The 25,744-nt window shown below is 34.2% G+C and overlaps 1 protein-coding gene across 1 annotated transcript; it reads right to left on the bottom strand.

Annotated features, from left to right (window-relative positions):
• Positions 1–1,296: 1,296 nt before the first annotated feature.
• LOC150101854 (acetylcholine receptor subunit alpha-like 1) lies at positions 1,297–25,744 on the bottom strand. The gene is made up of 5 exons (XM_090400968.1): positions 25,703–25,744; positions 24,777–24,886; positions 21,292–21,472; positions 14,354–15,160; positions 1,297–1,485 (listed from the first exon to the last, which is right to left on the bottom strand). Exons 1-5 carry the CDS (start codon positions 25,727–25,729, stop codon positions 1,297–1,299), a joined length of 1,314 nt encoding a protein of 437 aa, XP_090257094.1. The 5' UTR covers positions 25,730–25,744.

Here is a 25,744-nt window from a genome sequence, read left to right as displayed (position 1 = left end):
TAAACATATATATTTTTTTTTCATTTGCAGTCATTTAGAAGAGCAAAAATTATTTGATTCTCTTAAATGAAACTTTGCAATATCTATCCGCTTTACTGAAATGCAGTAAGATGAACAATCGCTCTACTCTTCAATAAACAGATTTGTGATCAATTTATTTTTATTTGTTTATTTGTGATCAAATAAACATTTGTGATCAATTTATAAGCATCTGGGATATATATATATATATATCCCAGATGTTTATAAATTGATCACAAATGTTTATTTATAAATCATAATTAATTATAATTATAGAAATTACCTAAATAAATAAATAGGATATATATAATTAAAATAAATAAATATAATATATATATATATATATATATATAAATAAACTCAAAAGAAATAATTATAAAAAATATTATATTACTAGTAAATAAATTGTAAAAAATTAAAAAGAAATAATTCAGTTATAAATAAATAATAAATAAATGCTAAAAAGAAATAATTATAAGAAAATTCTATAAATAGTAAAAAATAAGTATAAAGAAATAGTTATAAATAAATAATAAAGGTGTATAAAAATAAATAATTCTCTACATTTATATAAACTTTTAAAATATATTAAATTTTCTTCACTTTTTATACAGAAATAATTGTTGAATATTTTTAATATTAAATTTATAGTTTAGTGAATTTAATATTCAAAGAGTTTTTTAATTTTTGGGCATCGTGGAAAAATCAACTTTGACCATATTTGTTTTTAATGAAGTTGCCTAGTTTGCATCTTTCAAAAACAGGCATGCAAGCGCGCACTCGCGCATGCGCACACACACGTACTGGGCAAAAACGCTGGCTTTATTATGATTCTTTTACTTTTGTGTACGACAAACGAAATTTGCATTCAAATATCCATGCAAACATTAACTTGGAATTTGAAATAATGTTCTTTCTTTTCTCTTGAAAGCTCAAAAGAGACTTTTAATAAAACAGGTTGCCTCTTTTGAAAACCGAAATTTATCCTAGATGAATTCTTTGTGTAAGCAAATTGTAACTTGATATACTAAGACAACACACGCACACACATACATACAAGCTTTGACCTCTTTTTTTTTTTAGGAAGAAAACAATACGAGAAGGAAGGGTCGAACAAGTCCTCTGACAGATCTTAATAAACGCTTCACTTGTGCACAACAGCCAATGTCAGAGTTCTTTGACGCAGAACAATAACTGCTCAGATGGACTTTGACAGTTTTAAGTGTTCCTGTTATGCTTCGGAGAGAAAAGTTGTTTTACCCATTTTGCCGTGAATCAGTCTGAGAGATGGCGTTGTAGCCTGGGGGTTACCTTGGAAAACAACACGTCGATTGGTTCTTTTTCGTCATAGAAGGCGGGTGCTCTGAGAATGATGCCTGCGGTCCCAAGAACACAAGCGAATGTGAAGATCCACAGAAAGAGCCGATCTAAAACCATTGCGACAAACTGCCAGTCACCTTCTATCTGTAAAATAAAATATAAAAAAAAAAAAAAAATGAAAAAGTCATTGATGTACGTTGGATGATAGCTAAATATCTGTGTCCTGAATAATACAGAAGCTAAAGAAGTAAAGTTGTTCTTGAAATAATTACGTTTGTCTTATTTAGTGGTTATCTCTTAGCAACGATCTTCTAATTTTTTTTTGTTTTAATAGAATAGTGGTTAATAATCTAAAAAGCGATGTCAGTATATCCGTGTGTGTGTGTGTGTGTGTGTGTGTGTGTGCACGTGAGCGCTTGATGGCTAAATGCATATTCTGTATTCTATTTTTTACACATTCGATAAAGTTTTGCAAACGATCTAAAAAGCAATTTTTAATGAAGTATCAATTTCTAAATAAACTTGAATAAAACCTGTATTTATTTAAAATTTCAATAACTTGTTTTTGATATTACTCTAATGGTTGATCGAGTGATTAGCGTATCCCTTCTCCAGCCAAGTAACTGTGAGGTTGAATCCCGTCATGGTCATGGGTGTTTGTAATTTTACTAACTCTGCGCAGAACGGACATTTGTGTTCTTACCCCTTCTTTTAGCTGAAAGATTCATCACAAAATCCAACGAAAGACGGGAGAGCCTACATGGCTGGACAAATGACGTGTCAATTACCCAAATTGTGATATTGCTGAGTTCATTAGTAAGTTGGATAGAATTTTCAGATCATGTGGGATCTGAAAATTCAAATATACAACTAAAATACTAAAATATACAAATAAATGAACAAATAAAACAATAAGAAACAAATTATTTTTTGTGTGGAGTGTCGAAAGTTCATGGAACGGTTCTGTTAATATATTTAAAAGAAATTTATAGCCAGTTTTGAATTTTTTGAGGAAGCCATAATCTAAAGTATGATGAATTAAGAAGAGCTAAAAATTGATTAATAGTTTATATCATTAGCAACTTTATTGATTAATGGATTAAATGAAATTTAGTATTTATAGGATGCTTTCTCGGTGATCATGTTTTTATTCGGAATGCATGAAAATGAATTAAGGTTGAAGCAAAACCTATTACTTAATTAAAATGTCATGTCTCGTTTGAAGTAAAAACTTGTTAATTAATTAAAATGCGATGTCTCGTTTGATCAAAACATATAACTAAGCGTGTAAAAACATCTGTAGTCACAAAAGTCTATGAAAAAATTTCCTAAAACATAAAGGGACAAAAAAATTGCAGATAACTAATTGTTCTGTAAACAAACATACATGTCTAAATGGATAAATCGCTTCAATCAGAAAAAAAAAAAAAAGACAATCACAATTTTCGTGAAGCGCATGACCATGATATGATACGCTGTGCGACATGCAAATATAGCTATGAATAGTTCTGATTTATCATAATTTCTTAAGTATTCTGCAATTAAACAGGTTCGTCTTTTAGTAGCAAACACTTTCCTTCCGCTCTCTTCTGTTCTGACTCTTCTCTTTCAAGGTTGTCTATCTGTCTCCATTCAGCATGTCATCTAGCATTGTTTTCCTTACTCTTCCTCTGGGTCTTTTCCCTTCTATTTTACCTTCAATGGCATCTCCGATTATTCCATTTCCTCTCAGGATATGTCCAATTCAATTTCCCTTTCTTCTTTTTAACAGATTCCTTTCTTTCTCTACTCTTTTTAAGAGCTCTTCATTAGTTATTTTATCTGTCCATTTTATTTTTTCCATCCTTCTCCAAATCCACATCTCGAAGCTTTCCAAAATTTTAATTTCTTTTTTCCTCAATGTCCAGGTTTCAGCTGCATATAAGACAACACTCCGCACATAACATTTTATGAGGCTTTTCTTTAAATTTGTATCAATTTTACTTCTGAATAAATTCCATTTTCTATTAAAGGCATCTCTTCCCATCGCTATTCTTGCTTTTATGTCACTAGTACTTCTTCCATCGCTGCTAATCACACTTCCTAGATATTTAAATGTCCTTACTTGATTCAATTTTTCTCCATTTATTCTTACATCCATAGTTGTCTCTATGGAAACAAAAGTAATGAAAAGTGATTTTCATTGCTTTTGTTTTGCTTATGTTGATTTTCATTCTATAGTTGATACAGGATTCAAGTAATCCGTTCAGCAAATGTTGTAATCCTTCCTCAGTGTTTGATAATAATGCCTTGTCATCTGCGTATCGTATTGCAAATGTCTGTCTACCTCCTATCTTTATTCCTTCTTCTGCATTCTCCAATGCTTCTTTTAACATTGCTTCGGAATACATATTGAACAAAATTGGTGACTTGTCCAATAATACCTGGTTCACAGAACCAGGTATTATTGGACGAGGAGTAAGACAAGTCTGTTGTACAACAGCACCAGGTATCATTGGACGAGGAGTAAGACAAGGTTGTTCTTTGTCACCAATTTTGTTCAAAATATATATATATATATATATATATTACCATAGGTTTGTCCAATATATAGTGAAATAATTAGTCTTCTATCTTTCCAATCTACACCAATCTTTTCCATTATTTCCATCATCTTATCCCATTTTACAAAGTCAAAAGCTTTTTCAAAATCTATATAACAGATATTAACTTCTTTCACTTATTATTCTTAACAGTCTAGTCGCATCTCTTGTTTCCTTGCCTTTCCTGAAACCAAACGGATCTTCTCCAAGAAATTCCTCCACCTGAGATGCAATTCTCTGTATTAGGATTCTCATAAGTATTTTTGATGTATGGGAAATGAGGCTTATTATTCTAAAATCCTTGTATTTCACTGCATTACATTTATCATAACTAATGGTAACGAAAATTATCCACACTTAAAAATCGATGCTAAGTGCTACTTTTCTCCTCTTGTAAGAATAGACAATCATTTTCGTTCTTGTAAGAATAAGTTTCGCTTTAAATGCACTTCCGGTTTAGATTTCTTTTACTCAAAATTAAAAAAAATGTTATGAAAGTACGTCTTAATATTAATTATACCAACAACTACAAACGGATAGCACATCCTTAGCAAAAACCTTGGTCGTAGCCTTGCTTAAGCGTAACAATTACATCGCATTATTTTAACATTACTTCTCCCTGAGTGGCACTAACTGTTGTAAGCCGGTGCCATTTCGGACAAAAGACAGCGAAGAAAGAAACCTTCCGAGGAAAGAGACATGAAATAGAATTATCGCCAACTTGCTTTCCGCTTTCTACCCCTCTCCCTCCCCATTGCAAACGCAACACACACACACACACACACACACACAAGGAGGTACAGTGAGATATTATTATACTGAAAATCCTTCAGCTATCCTTGCTAACAGACGATCCTTCATTCCTGTGCGAGTATTGTGACGATATAAACGGGCTGCATCCGTCATTCTCCCTGTAAGTCGTCTACAATTGGTCTCAGAGGCTTCCTATAACAAAAAAAAAAAAAAAAAAAATGCTTCTTCCACGAGCCTTTTAGAGAACTTAAACCCCCTAAGAACTTTGACCCGAAAGATATCTGCTGCAGCCAGACGCCGCGACAAATATTTCTAGACGCACATCCTCGTCTCGATTGTAGGGGGTGATAAATGCGATCAGTCGACAGTGAACGCTCTTGAGCTCGCTACCATTCGGCCATTTGTGGCCAGTCGGCATAATCGATCTTTGCTTACTTTGCCTTATAAAACGATTGGTCGAGAACTAGCATCATTTTATTGTTGTTACAAAAAAACTGGATGGAAAGTAGAAGTTATCACTTTACCAAATGATAAAAGGCATGGCAATCGGTGTTTATCTGCATTCACTCAACTTAGTAATAAATTTGTCATTAAATGAGGAAAAAAAAAGTATTTTATCAAAAAAAAATAGGCATGTTGGGTCTATTTTTGAATTACAGTTGAAGTTACGAAGGGCAGGTAGCGAATGTATTCTGAGCGATTCAAGGATGAAAACTCAGAGTTTTTTGAGAGGAAAAACACTGCTATCCCCGTATGAAACCTGTAAAAAGTCAACGTACTGTAATTATATACGGTTGACCCTTGAAGAACGCTGGTTTGAATTGCGCGGATCCACTTATATTTATTTTTCAATAAATATCAAGGGGGAAAAAAAGAAGTTAGGTATGCTATGAATGCATTAAATATATGTAGATACTAGTCTATTTTATCATTTACCCATGAAGTATACACAAATCTATTGTAAAAAGTTAAAATTTATCCAAACTTACGCACCACAAACACTTACAGACCGTACCTGGCCATTTGCAGTCTAATGTTAGTAATACGTAAAACACTTACATTGTTTTGTATCATATAAGACAATATTGAGGTAGGTACTGACAGACAAAGGATTCATCTTGTAAACAGACGACGTAAATTTACGGTATCGATAAATACAGCACAGTATTGTAAATGTATTTTCACTTCCGTATGATTTTCTTTAATAATATTTTCATTTCTCTAGCTTACTTTATTGTAAGAATACAGTATATAATCCATATAACATATAAAATATGTGTTAATCGACTGTTTATTTTATCGATAAGGCTTGCGGTCAACAGTAAGCTATTAGTAGTTTTTGGGGAGTCAAAAGTTATAAGTGGATTTTCGAACAACGCGAGAGATCAGAGCCCCTAACCCCAGCGTTGTTCAAGGGTCAACTGTTATGAAACCAGTCGAACCATCTTCCTTTTCATAAGAAAGGCCTCTTATCTACCGACTGCACTACACCAATGATGTTCTAAAATGTATGCCATCATACAACATTTTTTTTTATATCACCGCCTAAAGTTTTGGACATAACCTTATTTAGCTCTACTTCACCTAAAATTCATTGATTTAAAAAATTAAGTAAAACATTAAGTACAATAAAATTTATATCAAAGTATCAAAGTACAATCGACATCAACTTATTTAAAAATATTTTAAAAATATCAATTTATATAAAATATAAAATCCTTATATCCTTATAAGGACTGGCTTAAAGGGGCGAAGCAAGAATGCTTTTCATCTTCCCCGTTATCTGTAGAGGACAGTGTAAGGATAGGGTGTTATTGAGCTATTAAAGCTCTGATCATGGCAGGAGGGTAACAGCAATAGCGGAGCCTCAGTTAGAACTTCACTGGCTACAGCATTGCCATCCATTACCCTCCAAGGGTATTGGATTGAATGAATCAATCACCGACTATGTAAGTAAAGGTGAAATCTCAAAAATACGGATGATCTCTAGGCCACTCCATAGTGGGGGAAAGACCGTCCTAATCTCAGCGTTGGTTCCACTCAGTGACGGGCTCCCCGACCACTGAGCAGAACCGCTCATATTCCGAGGAAAATAATTCACCGGCAAGTACCCCTCAGCGGGCCGTGCCGGAGAACACTTTTCACGGAGACTCAAAGTGCTCCCTTAGGGCAAAACCTAAGAGAGCGAACTCATTTACCCAGGATAACAGCAACAGCCGACCTCAGTTAAACTTCATTGGTTCAGCATTGCCATCCGTTACCCTATATGGGCATCTCATATAAAATCAATCACCGTATGTGTAAGTAAAGGTGATATCTCAAAAATATCGGACGATCTCTAGGCCACTCATTCGTGGGCGAAAGACCGTCCAAATCTCAGCGTTGGTTCTACTCAGTGAAACTCGAGTACCGAGCAGAACCACTCATATTCCGAGGAAAATAATTCACCGGCAAGTACCCCTCAGCAGGCCGTGCCTGAGAACACTTTCCCCGGAGACTCAAAGTGCTCCCTTAGGGCAAAACCTAAGAGAGCGAACTCATTTACCCAGGATAACAGCAACAGCCGAACCTCAGTTAAACTTCATTGGTTCAGCATTGCCATCCGTTACCCTATATGGGCATCTCATATAAAATCAATCACCGTATGTGTAAGTAAAGGTGATATCTCAAAAATATCGGACGATCTCTAGGCCACTCATTCGTGGGCGAAAGACCGTCCAAATCTCAGCGTTGGTTCTACTCAGTGAAACTCGAGTACCGAGCAGAACCGCTCACATTCCGAGGAAAATGATTCACCGGCAAGTACCCCTCAGCGGGCCGTGCGGGAGAACACTTTCCCCGGAGACTCAAAGTGCTCCCTTAGGGCAAAACCTAAGAGAGCGAACTCATTTACCCAGGATAACAGCAATAACAGCAACAGCCGAACCTCAGTTAAACTTCATTGGTTCAGCATTGCCATCCGTTACCCTATATGTATGGGCATCTCATATAAAATCAATCACCGTAATGTGTAAGTAAAGGTGATATCTCAAAAATATCGGACGATCTCTAGGCCACTCATTCGTGGGCGAAACACCGTCCAAATCTCAGCGTTGGTTCTACTCAGTGAAACTCGAGTACCGAGCAGAACCGCTCATTCCGAAGAAAATAATTCACCGGCACGTACCCCTCAGCGGGCCGCGACGGAGAACACTTTCCCCGGTAACTCAAAGTGCTCCCTTAGGTCAAAACCTAAGAGAGCGAACTCATTTACCCAGGATAACAGCAACAGCCGAACCTCAGTTAAACTTCATTGGTTCAGCATTGCCATCCGTTACCCTATATGGGCATCTCATATAAAATCAATCACCGACTATGTAAGTAAAGGTGAAATCTCAAAAATACGGACGATCTCTAGGCCACTCCATAGTGGGCGAAAGACCGTCCTAATCTCAGCGTTGGTTCCACTCAGTGACGGGCTCCCCGACCACAGAGCAGAACCGCTCATATTCCGAGGAAAATAATTCACCGGCAAGTACCCCTCAGCGGGCCGTGCCGGAGAACACTCTCCCCGGAGACTCAAAGTGCTCCCTTAGGGCAAAACCTAAGAGAGCGAACTCATTAACCCAGGATAACAGCAACAGCCGAACCTCAGTTAAACTTCATTGGTTCAGCATTGCCATCCGTTATCCTATATATGGGCATCTCATATAAAATCAATCACCGTATGTGTAAGTAAAGGTGATATCTCAAAAATATCGGACGATCTCTAGGCCACTCATTCGTGGGCGAAAGACCGTCCAAATCTCAGCGTTGGTTCTACTCAGTGACGGGCTCCCCGACCACTGAGCAGAACCGCTCAAATTCCGAGGAAAATAATTCACCGACAAAGCCCCTCAGCGGGCCGTGCCGGAGAACACTCTCCCCGGAGACTCAAAGTGCTCCCTTAAGGTAAAAACCTTAAGAGAGCGAACTCAAAAACTCCTCGCCCAAAGGGGTAGCAGCAACAGCCGAACCTCAGTTAAACTTCATTGGTACAGCTTTGCGTTGCTATCCATCACCCCCAAGGGCATTAATGAACCAATCACCGACTATGTAAGTAAAGGTAAAATCTCAAAAATACGGACGATCTCTAGGCCACTCCATAGTGGGCGAAAGACCGTCCTAATCTCAGCGTTGGTTCCACTCAGTGACGGGCTCCCCGACCACTGAGCAGAACCGCTCAAATTCCGAGGAAAATAATTCACCGACAAAGCCCCTCAGCGGGCCGTGCCGGAGAACACTATCCCCGGAGACTCAAAGTGCTCCCTTAAGGCAAAAACCTTAAGAGAGCGAACTCAAAAACTCATCGCCCAAGTGGGTAAAAGCAACAGCCGAACCTCAGTTAAACTTCATTGGTACAGCTTTGCGTTGCTATCCATCACCCCCAAGGGCATTAATGAACCAATCTACCGCATCTCACGGTCGATTGATTCAAACCTCTCCAAAAAATATAAAATAAAAAAACATTAATTAGTTATATCAATTTATTTAAAAAAAATAAAGGTGTCTTAAAATATGTTATGTTTAAACAGCATTTATTAAAATATTTTCTTTTATTTAATATTTATATTTTAATTAAATATTAAAAAATATTTTAGAATAAATATTTTGTTTATGTTAAAAGCATGATCTAACTAAACTATTTTAATTTACCAAATTATTTATAACATAACATACCTTAGCAGTTTTAAGACCATAATCATGTAGGTAGTGTAACAGTTTTTTTTTTTTACAACGCAATCATTTTGTACTTGAGAATTACGAAGTAAAATTTTTCACTTACTAAAATAACAGTGATATTTTTATTTATCATGTTTATTTGCATATTTAGGGAAAATATAGTACTTGAAAAGGAATCAATTTCGTAGTTTGCATTGTTGTTATAATAAAGTTATTCCAGTTATATTATGAAATTTTGTTCTTAGTTTTTTTTTTGTTTGTTTTTTTAATGGAATCAAAAGACATCACCTGAACCAAGTGCTGACGTTTCCTACTGGGAATAGAGCAGAAGATCAGCGATTGTTGTCAGGAAAGGTTCACGTAAAAGAAGACATGGTCGTTACCTGTGTTGCTAATACGTAGAGACGCAAAAGAGCTGTCACGTGTGTGCAGGTGTTCTCTTTAATTTAGTCTTACACAAACACGGTTGTTCACGCATGTCATGCTCTTAATGGAATTACGAACTTATCTTGTTCGTTCATTTCTTTGATGCAGTATCAACCTTGTCGGATCTCGTACCACGAAGCCCATCGGTCTCTACCTGGATTATGTGAACAGTACAGGATGCACTCCTATACACAAAGAAACGCCATTATTCTTAGACACGATTATAGTTTTTTTTTTCTTTCTTTCTTTCCTAGCTTTGCAAGATCATTTTCTTGTTTATTTCAGTTAGCTCATTAACAATTTAGTACCTAACTTCAAGAGATTAATATATTCAACAACTCCATATCGAAAGCATCTTTTTTTAAAAAAACTGTTTATAATAGACAGTATTACAACGATGTAATAGAATTACCAAACAAGTCTCCGTTAATCGTAGGATCTTGTCACATACCTCTTAACCAGAAATATACTAAAATGTATTCCCAAGTATATTTTAGACCTGAGGTGCTGTTCGTCTCATTTTTTATTTTTTTATTTCTTTACAACTAATAAAAAGCCGTCGATTTAATCCTGTTTATCTGTTGTGAACGAGTTTAAATGAAAAATTCAACTGCATATTAATAAATAATAAGATAAATACAGGCATCTTAAAAGCAAGCTAGGCAATTAGAAATTCCACTACAGAATAGGTATATTAAAGAGCTTGATCCAAACTCGAGCACTGTTTTTAATTAAAATACAGTATCGTAATGTGAATCTTTTTATTTTGTTTTATTTATTAGTATTTATTTAATAATCGAACTCCAATTCGTGGCTGGCTTACGACGGAACTGGAAATAGTAGTTGATGACATTTGACCTCGACACAGAAACCATAATGGTGCGAAATGAAGAGTATTTAGGAAAATTTTAAACCCATCTCCGATATTTTCTTTAAATAAACGTGACTTCAAAATGCAGTCACGTTACCCTACATTAAGAATGTTTACAGATAAGATTGCCAAGATAATGTCTACCCAAATGTACAAAATTTCATAGGGTCTTGTATCCACCGAAACCTCCACATTCTTAAAAAAAAAAGAAAAAAAAAATCAGGAGCTTATAAAATGCATTGCTCTTCTAGCGTTTACTATATAGGCCATACGAGAAGAAGCGTAGATTGGAATTAGTCTTTCACACGACAACACGGACCGCCAAATAATTTGATAAAAAAAAAAAAAAAAAAACGAATTACCGTATAATGATCATAACTGAAAAAGAAGAAAATTTAAAGAAGCCTCAGAAATGCTGGTTACCCCCTACAGCAGGCATGTCAAACTCGTTTACCTCCAAGGGCCAAATTAAGAATTATACATCAAGCCGCGGGCCACAACAGATAAAAAGTCTCGAAATAAAGAGGAAACAGATTTTTTAATATTAACATTAGAGTATATAAGTACAAAATACAACCATGTTACAAAAATACATATAAAATATAAAGTTTACATATTTAAATCAAATTATACATATACTTTTTTTGAAGAAACTTGACAACGTTTTTCATTAACGAAATCTTCAAAATTTGGTTTAATTTGTTGAGCTGTAGTTATTTTCAATATTGCTTGCACATGCTGTTAGTCTTGATCTTTCCGCAGTTTTATTATTCTCTGAAGTTGAAAATAGTTGTTAGCATAAATAAGTGCTACCGAACATACATAAAATACGCCAACTGCACATAACACATTGGGGTATCTATCGACTGATAAATAATTATAGAACTTTGGAATTCCAATATCCAAATATTTTTGTTTCAATACGTAATCACACTGAATTTCGATTAATTCCAACTGTAAATTGTCATCAACAGTTTCAACATCAATCGATAGAGGAGAAGTAAATAGGTGAAACTGATTTTCATATTTCTTAAAATCTAAAAATCTTCTTTCGAATTCATTCTCTAATAACTTAATTTGATTGGCATATTCTGAAAATTTCAATTTCGGTGATTTTTGTAATAATTATTCATAATATTCAAAATGGGATAAATTTTCTTTTTGAAGTTGTTTTTGCCAAAATAATAATTTCTGTTTGAAAATGTTAATATTGTCAAATAACACGATAACTACTTGATTTTTGCCTTGTAGCTTAAGATTAAGTTGACTAAGGTGACTTGTAGTGTCAACTGAAAAAGCCAGGTCCTTTATCCATTGATCAATTTTTAATATTTCACATTCAGAATTTTTCGATTCTAAAAAAATGGTAATTTCGTCCATCAATTCGAAGAATCGCTTTAAAACTTTATGACCGGAAAGCCATCTAATTTCTGTATAATAAGGTAGATCGCTATATTCACTTTCTATATCTTCTAGAAAGTTACTAAATTGGCGAAGATTAAGCCCACGTGCACGAATATAATTTACAATTTTACTAATATTTTTAGGACATATCCAATATTTAAAACTTTGGAACATAGTGTTTGCTGATGAATAATGCAATGAAAATGTCGAAAATTATTACCTTGTTCTTTGCAATTTTGTTTTAAATTTGTAACAACTCCTTTAACAACACCAGTCATGGCAGGAGCACAACATCAGTTGCAAGCCAAACTAGCTTTTTAACGGTAAATTGTATTCATTCAAAACTTTCATAAGGACGTCAAAAATATCAACTCCAGTGGTTGTATCGTACATATTAATAATTTCTAGAAGTTCTTCACTTACTTCTAAGTTCATATCACAACCACCAATAAAAACAGCCAGCTGAGCGATATCCCGTACATCTGTACTTTCGTCAATTGCAAGGGAATAGGTCTGAAATGTTGGAATTATTGATTTCAGTTGATTCCTTAAGTTCCCGGCTATATCATCAATTCTGCTAGCAATGGTGTTTCGAGATAATCTTATATTTTTAAATTTCTTTAACTGATCAGGACACAACACTTCAGCTGCTTTAATAATACATTCGCGAATAAGTTCCCCTTCAGTGAATGGTTTCGACTTGCTTGCAATTAAATGTGATAAAAAATAACTAGTTTTTACCGTAGCTCTATTATCTTTAATAAGTTTGGTAAATACACTCTGTTGATTTTGAAGTGTCAACTTTAATTCTGACAATTTATCTTCACGAAGTTTCGCAACATATTTGTCACAGTTTCCTTTATGATTTGTATCGTAATACCTTTTAATTTTATATTCTTTGCAAACTGCAATAGAGTTTCTACATATCAGGCATAATTTTTTTTCCCTTGAATACAAAATTATTGTAATTCAAGTACAATATTTACAATATTGTACTTGAATACAAAAATATTGTACATTATTGTAATATTGTAACGGCTAGCCTCCGATTGCTGTGGTCAGCGGATGTAGCCGTGTACGTAGACTTGATCGTTAAAATTCGATATTAATGCAGTGGCGTAACAAGATTTTTTTTTTTTGAAATGACAAATAGAACATTATTTTCTTTAGAAATTGCAGAATAGTTTGGCGTATAAAATAATCTTAAGTGGAAATGTTAATTTTTTTAAATATGTTAATTTAATTCGGTGTTGTCAAAAGTTAAATAACCATATTGGTTACGAAGTTTGGAGGGGCCGCATGTTACTTGTCGGCGGGCCTCATGCGACCCGCGTGTTTGACATGCCTACCATACAGGATAACAAAACCCAATCGTTAACAAAATTGATCTGAATGCGTATACACAGGATGTGACAATAGTAAATAGATTTCTTCGATCTGTGTGAGAGAGACAGAGTACAATCCTTATCCTTATAAGGACTGGCTTAAAGGGGCGAAGCAAGAATGCTTTTCATCTTCCCGTTATCTGTAGAGGACAGTGTAGGGATAAGGTGTTATTCAGCTATTAAAGCTCTGATCATGGCAGGAGAGTAACAGCAATAGCCGAGCCTCAGTTAGAACTTCATTGGCTACGGCATTGCCATTCATTATCCTCCAAGGTATTCAGTGCATCATCTCTCTTTCCAATTCTCGAGTACAATCCTCATAAGGACTGGCTTAAAGGGGAGAATGAAGCAAGAATGCTTTTCATCTTCCCCGTTATCTGTAGAGGACAGTGTAGGGATAAGGTGTTATTGAGCTATTAAAGCTCTGATCATGGTAGCAGGGTGACAGCAATAGCTGAGCCTTAGTTTTAGCTACAGCATTGCCATCCATTACCCTCCAAGAGTATTGGATTGAATGAATCAATCCCGAGTACAATCCAACGTTATAATTCGTTATTAATATAAATATATACATTAAAATAAAAAGGTGTATTTATAAATTTTCCTTTTTATAAAAAAATATTAAATATATTTTGATTAATTTTAAATTTTAGAACATAAAATTAAATTTTTAATAATTAAGTTATTATAAAAAGTAAGAATTCAATAAAAAATCAGAAAAATGACTTTTGGAACAATATCAATTTGGAACTAAGGAATATTAGCATCATATTCCTTAGTATATGATGCTAATATACTAAGAATGTATTGTTATCCACATAAGATATCCCCACAAGAATAGATTTTCTTAAAAGATTAACATTCGTTATCATACAGAAATCGTTTCTTACCTCCGAAAAGCTGTCTCTGTTCTCCATGTGCTGGGCAATGAACCGCACATTCAAAACAGCTCTTTCCAATTCGGGAGAAAGTCGTCTATCGTTCGAACTTGCACTCACACCAGGTTCCAAGCCAACAATATCTTCTGCCATCGAGGGAACTGCATAGGTACCATGAAAAGTGCATTCGTAGTCGCCCGCCAAAGGTTTTTCTCCAGAAGGAGGTTCTTGGAGGTCGTCTAGTTGGTCCGTTGATTTATCTTCATTCTCATCGGGCCTTTGCATCATTAAAACACGTGGAAGAAATTCGATGAATACTTTCTTCACCCATGGCGCCATCTTATGGGTGGATGGTGACCTAAAGTTCACATTAAGTACTGCAATGGTAACACATACGGAGAAAGACACGAGAATCATGGTGAAAAGCAGGTATTTACCGAGCAACGGAACCGTTAGAGACGTCGGAGGTATAATTTCTGATAGCAGAAGAAAGAACACACCGAGGGAGAGAACGATAGAAATACTTAAGGATACTTTTTCTCCGCTGTCTGAAGGAAGATAGAAAACGATGACAGAGAGCAAGGAAATTGCCACACAAGGGATAATGAGGTTCACTGTATAAAAGAGAGTTTTTCGACGGAGTGTGATATTGAAGGTAATATCAGGATAAGGTTCTTCACAGCAGCTGTAAAATTTCTCCTTTCGTAAAGCCGGGACGGCTATTATGTCCCATTCGACACTTAGGTAGAACTCGGTGAGGTCAATTCCCATGTCTATTATGTTAGAATCGTCTGTCTGGTGCTTGTGTTTGAGATCAACCTGAAATAACAAGGCATGCAGTAAGTATTTCACGTAATCGGCTTGCTGTTAGGCAAGAAATAGATTTGCGACACAAGTGAGATGTTACCATAGTGATTGGTAACAGACATGAAATAAAAGAACATGGTGTCTGTCTTATATTCTATTGTTTAACTTTACTTATATTATACACGCATTTAAAAGAACTTTAAATACTGGAAGAGAAAAAAAAAAACTTCCACCTTCGCATGAAACATAAGTTCGCCTTCCATAAAGGATTTTTGCATCCTAGACTCAGACCCAGACTGGTCAATTTTTATTGTATGCAATTTATTATATGCAATTTCATAGTTATGGCAAAAAAGACCATGATAGATGATAGTATAATTGTTCAAATGTTTGGGCATCACACTCTACACCCGATCAGTATGTGTGCACCGTACGCTATTCTGCGCACATCGATTAAATATACAGCATTCGCTATATACTCGCTCGGAAAAAAAACATTGGTCGAATGATCTGAGGTCATCTTAATAACGTCAGCGTCTCGAATAAACCATGTGAATCGCTGTGCTTCAATAATTACTGCACCCACAGGTGATAATTGAGTCCCATTTTGCTGAATGAAGTAGACCCCGTCTTCTTTTAGCTGTGGTAGTAACAATTCTATTAGGATATCGAAGTAGCTGAGAGTCTTTATTTTTTTTTGTCTGAAAAAAAAAAAAAATGCACTGACTTACACCTTTTCCATAGACATTAAACAGAAATCGCAGCCAAAGTATATTCCTTTTCAATGATATTATATTCCTTTTGCATGAAATTATATTTTATTTATTATTTTTATAATTACAAAGAAGCAGATTATTAGAATTTGACAATTATGACTTAAGGGGTGAAGCGAAAAGCTTTTCATATCCCCCTTGTCTGTTACGTAAGGTCACAGTGAGGGAAAATATTATGAGCAATTTACTCGCCCAGAATACGCATGGAGATTATACATCACTGAAGGAAGAGATTATTAAAGTCCTTATAAGGACTGGCTTAAAGGGGCGAAGCAAGAATGCTTTTCATATTCCCCGTTATCTGTAGAGGACAGTGTAGGGATAAGGTGTTATTGAGCAATTAAAGCTCTGATCATGGCAGGAGGTTAACAGCAATAGCCGAGCCTCAGTTAGAACTTCATTGGCTACAGCATTGCCATCCATTACCCTCCAAGGGTATTGGATTGAATGAATCAATCACCGACTATGTAAGTAAAGGTGAAATCTCAAAAATACGGACGATCTCTAGGCCACTCCATAGTGGGCGAAAGACCGTCCTAATCTCAGCGTTGGTTCCACTCAGTGACGGGCTCCCCGACCACTGAGCAGAACCGCTCAAATTCCAAGGAAAATAATTCACCGACAAAGCCCCTCAGCGGGCCGTGCCGGAGAACACCTTCCCCGGAGACTCAAAGTGCTCCCTTAAGGCAAAAACCTTAAGAGAGCGAACTCAAAAACTCGTCGCCCAAGGGGGTAACAGCAACAGCCGAACCTCAGTTAAACTTCATTGGTACAGCATTGCATTGTTGCCATCCGTTACCGCCAAGGGCATTAATGAATCAATCACCGTATGTGTAAGTAAAGGTGATATCTCAAAAATATCGGACGATCTCTAGGCCACTCATTCGTGGGCGAAAGACCGTCCAAATCTCAGCGTTGGTTCTACTCAGTGAAACTCGAGTACCGAGCAGAACCGCTCACATTCCGAGGAAAATAATTCACCGGCAAGTACCCCTCAGCGGGCCGTGCCGGAGAACACTTTCCCCGGAGACTCAAAGTGCTCCCTTAGGGCAAAACCTAAGAGAGCGAACTCATTTACCCAGGATAACGGCAACAGCCGAACCTCAGTTAAACTTCATTGGTTCAGCATTGCCATTCGTTACCCTATATGGGCATCTCATATAAAATCAATCACCGACTATGTAAGTAAAGGTGAAATCTCAAAAATATATACGGACGATCTCTAGGCCACTCCCTAGTGGGCGAAAGACCGTCCTAATCTCAGCGTTGGTTCCCCTCAGTGACGGGCTCCCCGACCACTGAGCAGAACCGCTCATATTCCGAGGAAAATAATTCACCGGCAAGTACCCCTCAGCGGGCCATGCCGGAGAACACTTTCCCCGGAGACTCAAAGTGCTCCCTTAGGGCAAAACCTAAGAGAGCGAACTCATTTACCCAGGATAACAGCAACAGCCGAACCTCAGTTAAACTTCATTGGTTTAACATTGCCATCCGTTACCCTATATGGGCATCTCATATAAAATCAATCGACCGCATCTCACGGTCGATTGTTCACATTCCGAGATTATTAGAACTTTCTAGAGTAAAATTAATATATAAAAGTTATTTTAAATAACAAAAGGTGTTTTAATAAATTGTAATTTTATAAATAAAAATTCAAATTAATCGTATTTTGACTTTTCATAATTAATTTGTATTAATTGATTAATTAATATTTATATAATATTTTTGACATTAATATTTTTAAATAATTAAATCAAGCGAATCAAGGTTTACATCACGGATCGCTGTTCGATACTTTTATATTACATCTTTTTAAATATAAATAAATCCAAGTCTACTTTAAGTCGAAAAAAATCAATCAATTTAGTTTTTGAAATAATAAAATTTTTACAGCAGTCGGAAACGAAATTAAATGGTGTATATATGCATACTTATTTCCGATACGATACGGAGATATCCACTTTAGATCCTTTAATATGAATCAAAATTAGCGTGACATCACTAATTCGTCTGTTTTCATCATTTGAGGAAACCTGGACAGTTTCCTCAAACAAAACCTCCGTTTGAGGAAACTGTCCAGGTGAATAACAATAATAACAAAAAGACCAGCAACAGTGCTGTGTTTCCCTTTCACACTGTTGAGCATCATGCTGAAGAAGAACATCCTCTCCTTGTAACCATAAACAGGAGATCAGCATCGTGTTTATGTTCCTCAGTTCTTGCAATTTACTTCGGTCATCTCCTCTCTCTTTTGATAGTCGATCATCTAAGTCTCATGAATGACCCTAAAAGGGTCACTACTAAATTCATCACTCCCGAGCAAGCATAATTAATCCACAAAGCGGTGACCTGACTACACCTACTAATAATATAGTTTAGTTGGCGCCTAATAGTCCTAAAAAAGGACTGAGTCCTTCATCTGATCTGATTGAAGAAAATGTGTGGATGGGATGTTATTGAGCTAAAAGCTGTAGTCATGGCTGGGTAATGGCAATAGCTGAGCCTTAGCTACAGCATTGCCATCCGTTACCCTGGAAATGCTAAAAAGACCATTTCATTCCTATTTCACTCCTAACACATAGTCTCGCTTGACGCCTAATAGTCCTTATAAGGACTGGCTTAAAGGGGCGAAGCAAGAATGCTTTTCATATTCCCCGTTATCTGTAGAGGACAGTGTAGGGATAAGGTGTTAATGAGCTATTAAAGCTCTGATCATGGCAGGAGGGTAACAGCAACAGCCGAACCTCAGTTAAAACTTCATTGGTACAGCATTACCCTCCAAGGGTATTGGATTGTGACGCCTAATATAACCCGCAGTCATTTTCATAAAGAATTATCATTGATTATTCCTATTGGTGTGGCTACTATCTTTTCTTTTGCTCTTGTAAATTGCAGACTAAAAAAGAAAAATTATCAAAATAAATATAATAAAATAAATTAAATATTTTTAATTTATTAATCTAAAAAATTCTTCAAAAAATTATGTATTTCTATGCTTAGTAGGTTATGATGATAAGGTTTGCTTCCAAGATTGTGTTGCAAAATACGATTTCTGAGTTTGATATTAAGTAACCTAAAGGATTTATGAATAATATATAGTGAATGCTGTGAGTAAACTTACTGTTATCGTAGTTGAACACAACTTGGCTGCTAAGACTTAGGGGTCAATGTTGTGAGTTCGATGAAGTGAACTCCAAGCATTCCGTGTGTTTCCCTGGCAGCCTAATTCTCCTTATTTGACGAACATTTGTGGGATCATGTGGAACCAGTATCCGCTGGTCGGATGCTGGTTCCATCTGAGTTTTACCATTTTATCAAATATTTGCAATATTTTCACTAAAACCTGGGAGTTCTCAACACATTTTGTCAACAATTTAAATTCCAAATCACATTAAATTCCATCCAGCCAGTAGAGAATTGTCAATTGGTCTCATTTCGAAATGTTTCGACCATTTGGTCCGTATAAACACTGTGGACGAACTACTGTTAAGAGAGCCAAACACACTTAACCTAAGATTGAATAACTTGAAATAGTTTTGTATTGATTCTAAATATCACATTGCATCCAACCTGAGCAAAGTTTTAGGTGTACTTAGAAACATGGAAATAAAACGAATCTAACACAACCTTTTCCACAAATAAAATTGGGAGGACAACTTCTAATTGTTACCGCTCGCTAGTCTCTCTTGACTGTCGATCGATTTCTATGTTAAAGAAAAGATTTCTATGTTAAAGAAACGATATTGTTCTAATGAAAAGAATCACTTCAAGAATGCTTTCAATTTTTTTTCTTAAAAGATATAAAATATAAAAGGTGTTAACTAAATGGTGTAAATGATCAATGCTAACTGTATAATAAGTGACAAATATTTAAAAGAAAATCCTTAAACAATTGAATACTAAATAATAAATACTAGTATATTTCTTTACTTTAAGAAAAACCTTTAAAATTTGGTACCAATCCATATAAATTATCAGTTTTTATACGTGTAGTTTCTACACCTTGATTTGTAAACATACCTTGAAAATACGTTTTGTACAATTTGAAATACTATAAATACTTTCAAAAATCTTCTAATTTTTCTCTACCCTCTTCGCAAAAAAAAGTTTTTCTAAATTTATTCTTAAATCATATATAATTTTTATGAATATTTAATTAAAACAATTAATACAATTTAAAAATAAATCATGTTACATTTTTCTAATAAAAATTATACCTTATATTTATCCAGTAATTTATTAATTATATTAACTAACTATTATAGAAAGCAGTTGCAACTGCAATTAGAGTTTGGTAAGTAAACCATATTTATATATATATTTTCTTGCAGTGTTATCATGATATTTATTTATATTTTTGCAGTGTATCATGACATTATTTAATAATGTCATATCATATTTAATTTAATACAAACAGAACCATATCATCATGACATTATTTAATAATGTAATGTCATATTTAATTTAATACAAACAGAACCATTGCAGTATACATCTTTTAGTGAGATGTGCTTTACATTATGGGAAAATACTAAGAATAGTGATCAGATCTTTACCCACCTTTACAATGAGTTGCCCTGGTTACCATCTTAAGACTTGAACTATGTTTCAGGTGCAAACTTAATTGTTTGCATACTCGGGATTAGGAGTTATAAATAACCAAGCTTATTATATATATACTGTATATATATATATAATTAATTATATATATAATAAATATAATAAATATATAATAAATTAAATATATATATAAACAAATTAATTTTTAACTAATGTGCATGCGCGATGTCATGGTAATACTTTTAGAGCTGATCACAAATGAATGAAACTATACAGTGACATTGCAGATATTGTTCTGCGTGGTATGATTTATGGGGAAAATAAACCATAATTTTGATAATTTTATAGAATTAGAAAAGAAAACTTTGACAATTTGCGATCAAAGTCAATAATGAATTTAGAAGAAAAATAAAAGGGAAAAAAATTGAGATGCTTTGTAGTAGGCTCGACAAATACGAAAAATGTGAAATGTCCTTTCATGTTAATCATCACCTACGTCTGTTTGTTAAAATATAATTGAGCCAAATGGAAAATTTTAAATACTATTATTCATTTGATCTCTCTTTTAAAGCTGAATATTCGGATAAATTTAGTATTCTTAATAACATTTTATATATATATATATATATATATATATATATATATGAGTTATTCATATATATTAGTGAGTATTGCCATCTGGTGGTTGATTTGTAAATTATCATATAATATGACTTTTATATATATGTACTCAAGATAATTGACTTACGATATTTCGTTCTACATCTAAAATGTTTATATTGAATAAAAATAAAGATAATATCGTACCGTATAACCATCATAAGTCCATGATCCGAACTTCATAAAGCAGGTCTGTTCATCGAATGGAAAAAATTCCACATCGATTCCACAAGAACTCTTATAAATAGCTGGAGGCTTCCAGATTACCAGTCCGTCAGAATGGAGTATTGCCTTTGTCATGATGGTCACTTCGTAGTTTCCGTCAGCACTAAAAAAAAAAAAAAAAGAAAGAAACAAAACAAAACATTTTTTTTTCCTCTTTTGTCATCGCCTGCTTCTTGTGTGAGAGTTCGATAAAAAGTGCTTTGCTCATTGGACCTGGTCGCTAGGGTAAAGGTTATCTCCCAAGTAAAGCACCCCATATTTACCGTCATTTGCCACGTTAGTTTTGATTAGACCTTCCCGTCTGTCTTGGTTGGATGTTTCTTTAGGGCACAATCAGCCGCGAGTGGAGATGATTCGGGGGAGCTAATGAGATAGTTATGTAAGTGGATTATGGGTACACTAAAGAAACCTGCAAGTGCGTCCTCAAATCGGAGAAATCTCTGTGAACAACATATATAAAAAAAAGATCTTATTTCGTCCTTGTCGATTCCTCTTTTTTCTTCTCTCTCTCTCTCTCTCTCTCTTTCTCTCTCTTTCTCTCTCTCTCTCTCTCTTTGTTTCTTTCGTTTCTTGGATAAACACACACTTAGACCGTGATACAAACACTATGTTCATTAATGGTACGTCGAATCTTCTTAAAGAAGCTCGGAGAAGACAGAGTAATTCGCTAAAACCTACAGCGCTCCTATGACAAGAGCACGCTAGAAATATAAAGAAGAAAAAGAAGAAAAAAAACAAAAAAACGATAGTCTTTCTCATAACTGAAGTGTGCACTGATAGAGATGAATTGACAGAAGGGATAAATTTGAGAGAGAGGGAGAGAGAACAGAAAAGAAGCCATAAATTAAGGGATAGACTGAAAAATAAAAAAGGACGTGAAAGAGAGAAAGATATTGGTAGTAAAGAGTTTTATTTTATGAACTAAAATTCTCTCGTAGATCTATCATATCTGGACAGCACTCGTCTTTGCATCCAATAGAGTGAGTTTGACTCCCGTCGTGGCATGGCTGTTTGCGAATGTCAGTAGATTAGTGGACTTTCGCAAAATTAGTGATCACCAAATGAGATCACTAATTTGTTTATTGGAGAAATGAAGTGATTTGGGGGGAAATTGACTTTTTCCTAATTAATAATTAGGAAAAAGTCAATCTTCACTGTTGTTGATCTTCACTGCAGATATGAAAGTTTTTTTTTTTTTTTTTTTTTTTTTGAAGAACAAAGTTTCTGTTATTTCGGCTATACAAGCGAATATTTAAATATACAATTTAATGTGATGACAGATGTTCTCTTTTTAATATGTACCTTTCTATTTCCAAATACATTTTAATTAGATCGTGTATTTGGTTGAATGTATATTCTGTATTAAATATGTGTTATTTCATATACTGTTGTTTTAATTTGTAATGTTTTAATACTTAACAAGTAGAACTCGAAGCCATTTTGAGTCTATTTTACTGTTTAATTAAACTAACATGAAAATTAATAAATGCATTTATCCGTTTATAAATCAGATTTGAAGAAGTAAAAGTCCGTATCCGTGAAGATACGGACTTTCTTCTGGATGCATTTATGAATTTCAAACATATCGACTGCTGTATAAGTTTAGATATTATCGATGACCAACTTGCTATTACGTAATTGTTAAGTTCTCGCTAATTTTAATACATAGCTTACAGATTTATATTCTTGCGTTTTTTTTTCTCCTGATATTCAACTGATTGATTTCTCAATCAAATATGAATTATAATCATTCAAAAATCATTCATAACAATATCCCCAAATAAAGAGAAAATGGCACCGTATATATCAGGAACTAACAAACAAACAAACAAAAAAAAATCGTTTCATATCCAAGGCAATAACATAAATTTCGACTGTCAATTTCAGAGCTATTAATTAAATATTTGTTAATAGCTCTATAATATGTAATATAATACATTATATGCAATAATATAGAATTTTAAATTCTTAGCTAAATAGAATATCTTAAATGAAATAATTTTTATTAAGATTTTACCAATTTTAAAATTAAATAATTTATTTAATTAATTAGTATTTGTAGTATCTATTTTCGTTTTATTAGTATTTGTTTTGTTAGTGGTAAAAGGCGAAAGGTTATCACGCATTTTGAAGATCATTCTGGTATCGTCTTTGATGAATGCCGCGGGAAACCCCTCAATCTTACAGTTCTCAGGAGACCTCAGATTACAATTGGATTATTTAAAACCCAGAGCACTGGAAACCTCGTAATAACATGACTCTGAAGGCAATCTGATATCCCCCACCCCAATAAAGAGTAAATCCGAAGATGTTCTCCATCCAACTGTTTTGTCTCAATCTTAGGATCCATTTCAAAGCCGAGTCCTCACTTGGGAAAAAGACAGGCCATTATTACTAATTCTTGACTATTATAAGGGGTAAAAACTAAAAAAAAAAAGAACAACTAAATATAGTGAATTTGTTCACTACAGTGTAATCCCGTGGTCAAGGATTTCTCTAAGACGAGTAGATCTCGTAGGAACAGTCTTACTAGTCATAGATTGTTTAAAATCAGAACGTCTATTGTAAGAAAATCCAATAGATCAGAAGGCAAGTGAGGAAGGAGACTGTAAACAGAAGAGAAGGACTTGCCTCCGTTAAGGACTTACCTTCGTTAAGCATTCCCCAGACAGCAGAAATCTACTACGAGAAGGTTATAGGGGGGAACACGGGAGGGTTTGCAAAAAAGGGATTCTTTCGTTTAGGCAAATGACCCAATTTACATCATGCAACCATATTGAACTGCTCCACGGAATACATATACTAGGAAAACCTATAAAATATTAATATAATTTGCTTATTGTTTGTTTACGTTTATTTACACGCATTTTTCATGTCTGCTTCTAATTGTAGTTGTCTTAAAATTGCGAATATGTTAGATGAAACTGGTATAAGTGAAAACCGAAGTCAAATACTTTTCCGAATTGGAATGGATGAACATGACATTGAAAATAAATTCTAATTAGCGGCATTTTAAGATCTTATTGCGTTTTTAATTAAAAATGGGCGGGTTTAAAATTTAATGCGACATAATTTCATTAACGGAATTATTTTAAAAACGAAATAATTGAGGAAGCAATTAATAGAATTTTGAAACGGATTACATTGATTATTTGAATCAGTTACCCACTATTATCTCTTAAGCCCTTGAATTCTCTTCCCTCTATCTCTCCCCCCCCCCTTAAAATTATCATCCAGGCCATTGATTTTCGTTTTCCAATAAATAGTTTTCTTACTTTCTTTATCCCTTTCTGACTAATATTCAGGAGTGGAAAATTAATTGACGTTGCATTATCTCAGATTTAAAACAATAAAATTACAGATGAAATAATCACAGTACAAAAAATGATTAAAAAAACAGCAGTTACTTGTTATAGAGTACGATATCTGGAAGCCATATTTGTTCTGCTGGAACATGAAGTTTGGAAACACCACCATACTCTTCAGGATCCCATCTGAGTTTATAATCATTCCATTCCTACAAGGTTAAAAAAAAAAGAAAAAAAGTAAAAGGTTTCACATTTCCAAATATTTGCTAATCATAAAAAATTCTTTCTAAATCTACGTATAGAAATATAATAACGCAAATAGTATTGCATATGGATAGCTATTGATTATTTGATTCATCGACTGAATTCGATCTCACGTAAAATACGTGTAGAAGCTCTCATTCGATGTACTTTTTTTAAGTCTTTAAAAATTCAAGTTAAGTTTTAAAATAATTTTTGTTTGATTTATAAGCTTTTTATCTATTAAAATATAGAATGAAATAGCGTAGTTTAAAATTAATTAAAATTCTTTTAGATTTTTCTAATTATTTATAATAAGCTTTATACCCCAGTTTTTTTATACAAATATTTTAAAATATATTAATGGATTAAGAGATGTGCTTAATCACTGATAATGTATCAGTTATGTGAGTTAGGTAATTTCTTGTATTATTATAATTAGAAATTTAAATCTTAAAGGATGGCTGAAATATTCAAAGGTGGCTGAAATACTTTATGTGAATACTATAATAATATTACTAAATAATATTTCAATGATGTAATTCTTTTCATTCTTTGTTTTCGCACTAAATTTATTATTATTATGTGATTTATATTGATTAAATGCATTCTGAGACCAAATTGGAGAATGTATTAATTAACTGAAGAAGAGTAAACTAACTTGATAGCTATCCAAGCACTCTTAAATTTATTCTTACTTGCAAAATCGTTATTATTCAATCAAAGATAATTATGCAAATCAAACCGAGAAAGAAGAAAAGAACTTCTTACTGGGAAACACTTACCTGTTCCACCCATACATTCGTTGTCATTATTTGGTTCTTAAG

Source organism: Typopeltis vanoorti, chromosome 11 (genome assembly GCF_054136105.1).
Source record: "Typopeltis vanoorti isolate ZY-2024b chromosome 11, IOZ_Tvanoo_1.0, whole genome shotgun sequence".
Classification (NCBI taxonomy): Eukaryota; Metazoa; Arthropoda; class Arachnida; order Uropygi; family Thelyphonidae; genus Typopeltis; species Typopeltis vanoorti.
Note: the sequence above shows the minus strand (reverse complement) of the source record. Positions and strands in the feature narration are given on the sequence as shown.

Bases quoted from the DNA above. Each gene is read 5' to 3' on its own strand.
- LOC150101854 (XM_090400968.1), bottom strand. From the start codon at position 25,729: ATGACAACGAATGTATGGGTGGAACAG. The intron at 15,161-21,291 runs GTACGATATTAT...TTGTTATTTCAG, and splicing joins GGACTTATGATGGTTATACG to GTTGATCTCAAACACAAGCA. The intron at 1,486-14,353 runs GTAAGAAACGAT...TTTATTTTACAG, and splicing joins ACAGAGACAGCTTTTCGGAG to ATAGAAGGTGACTGGCAGTT.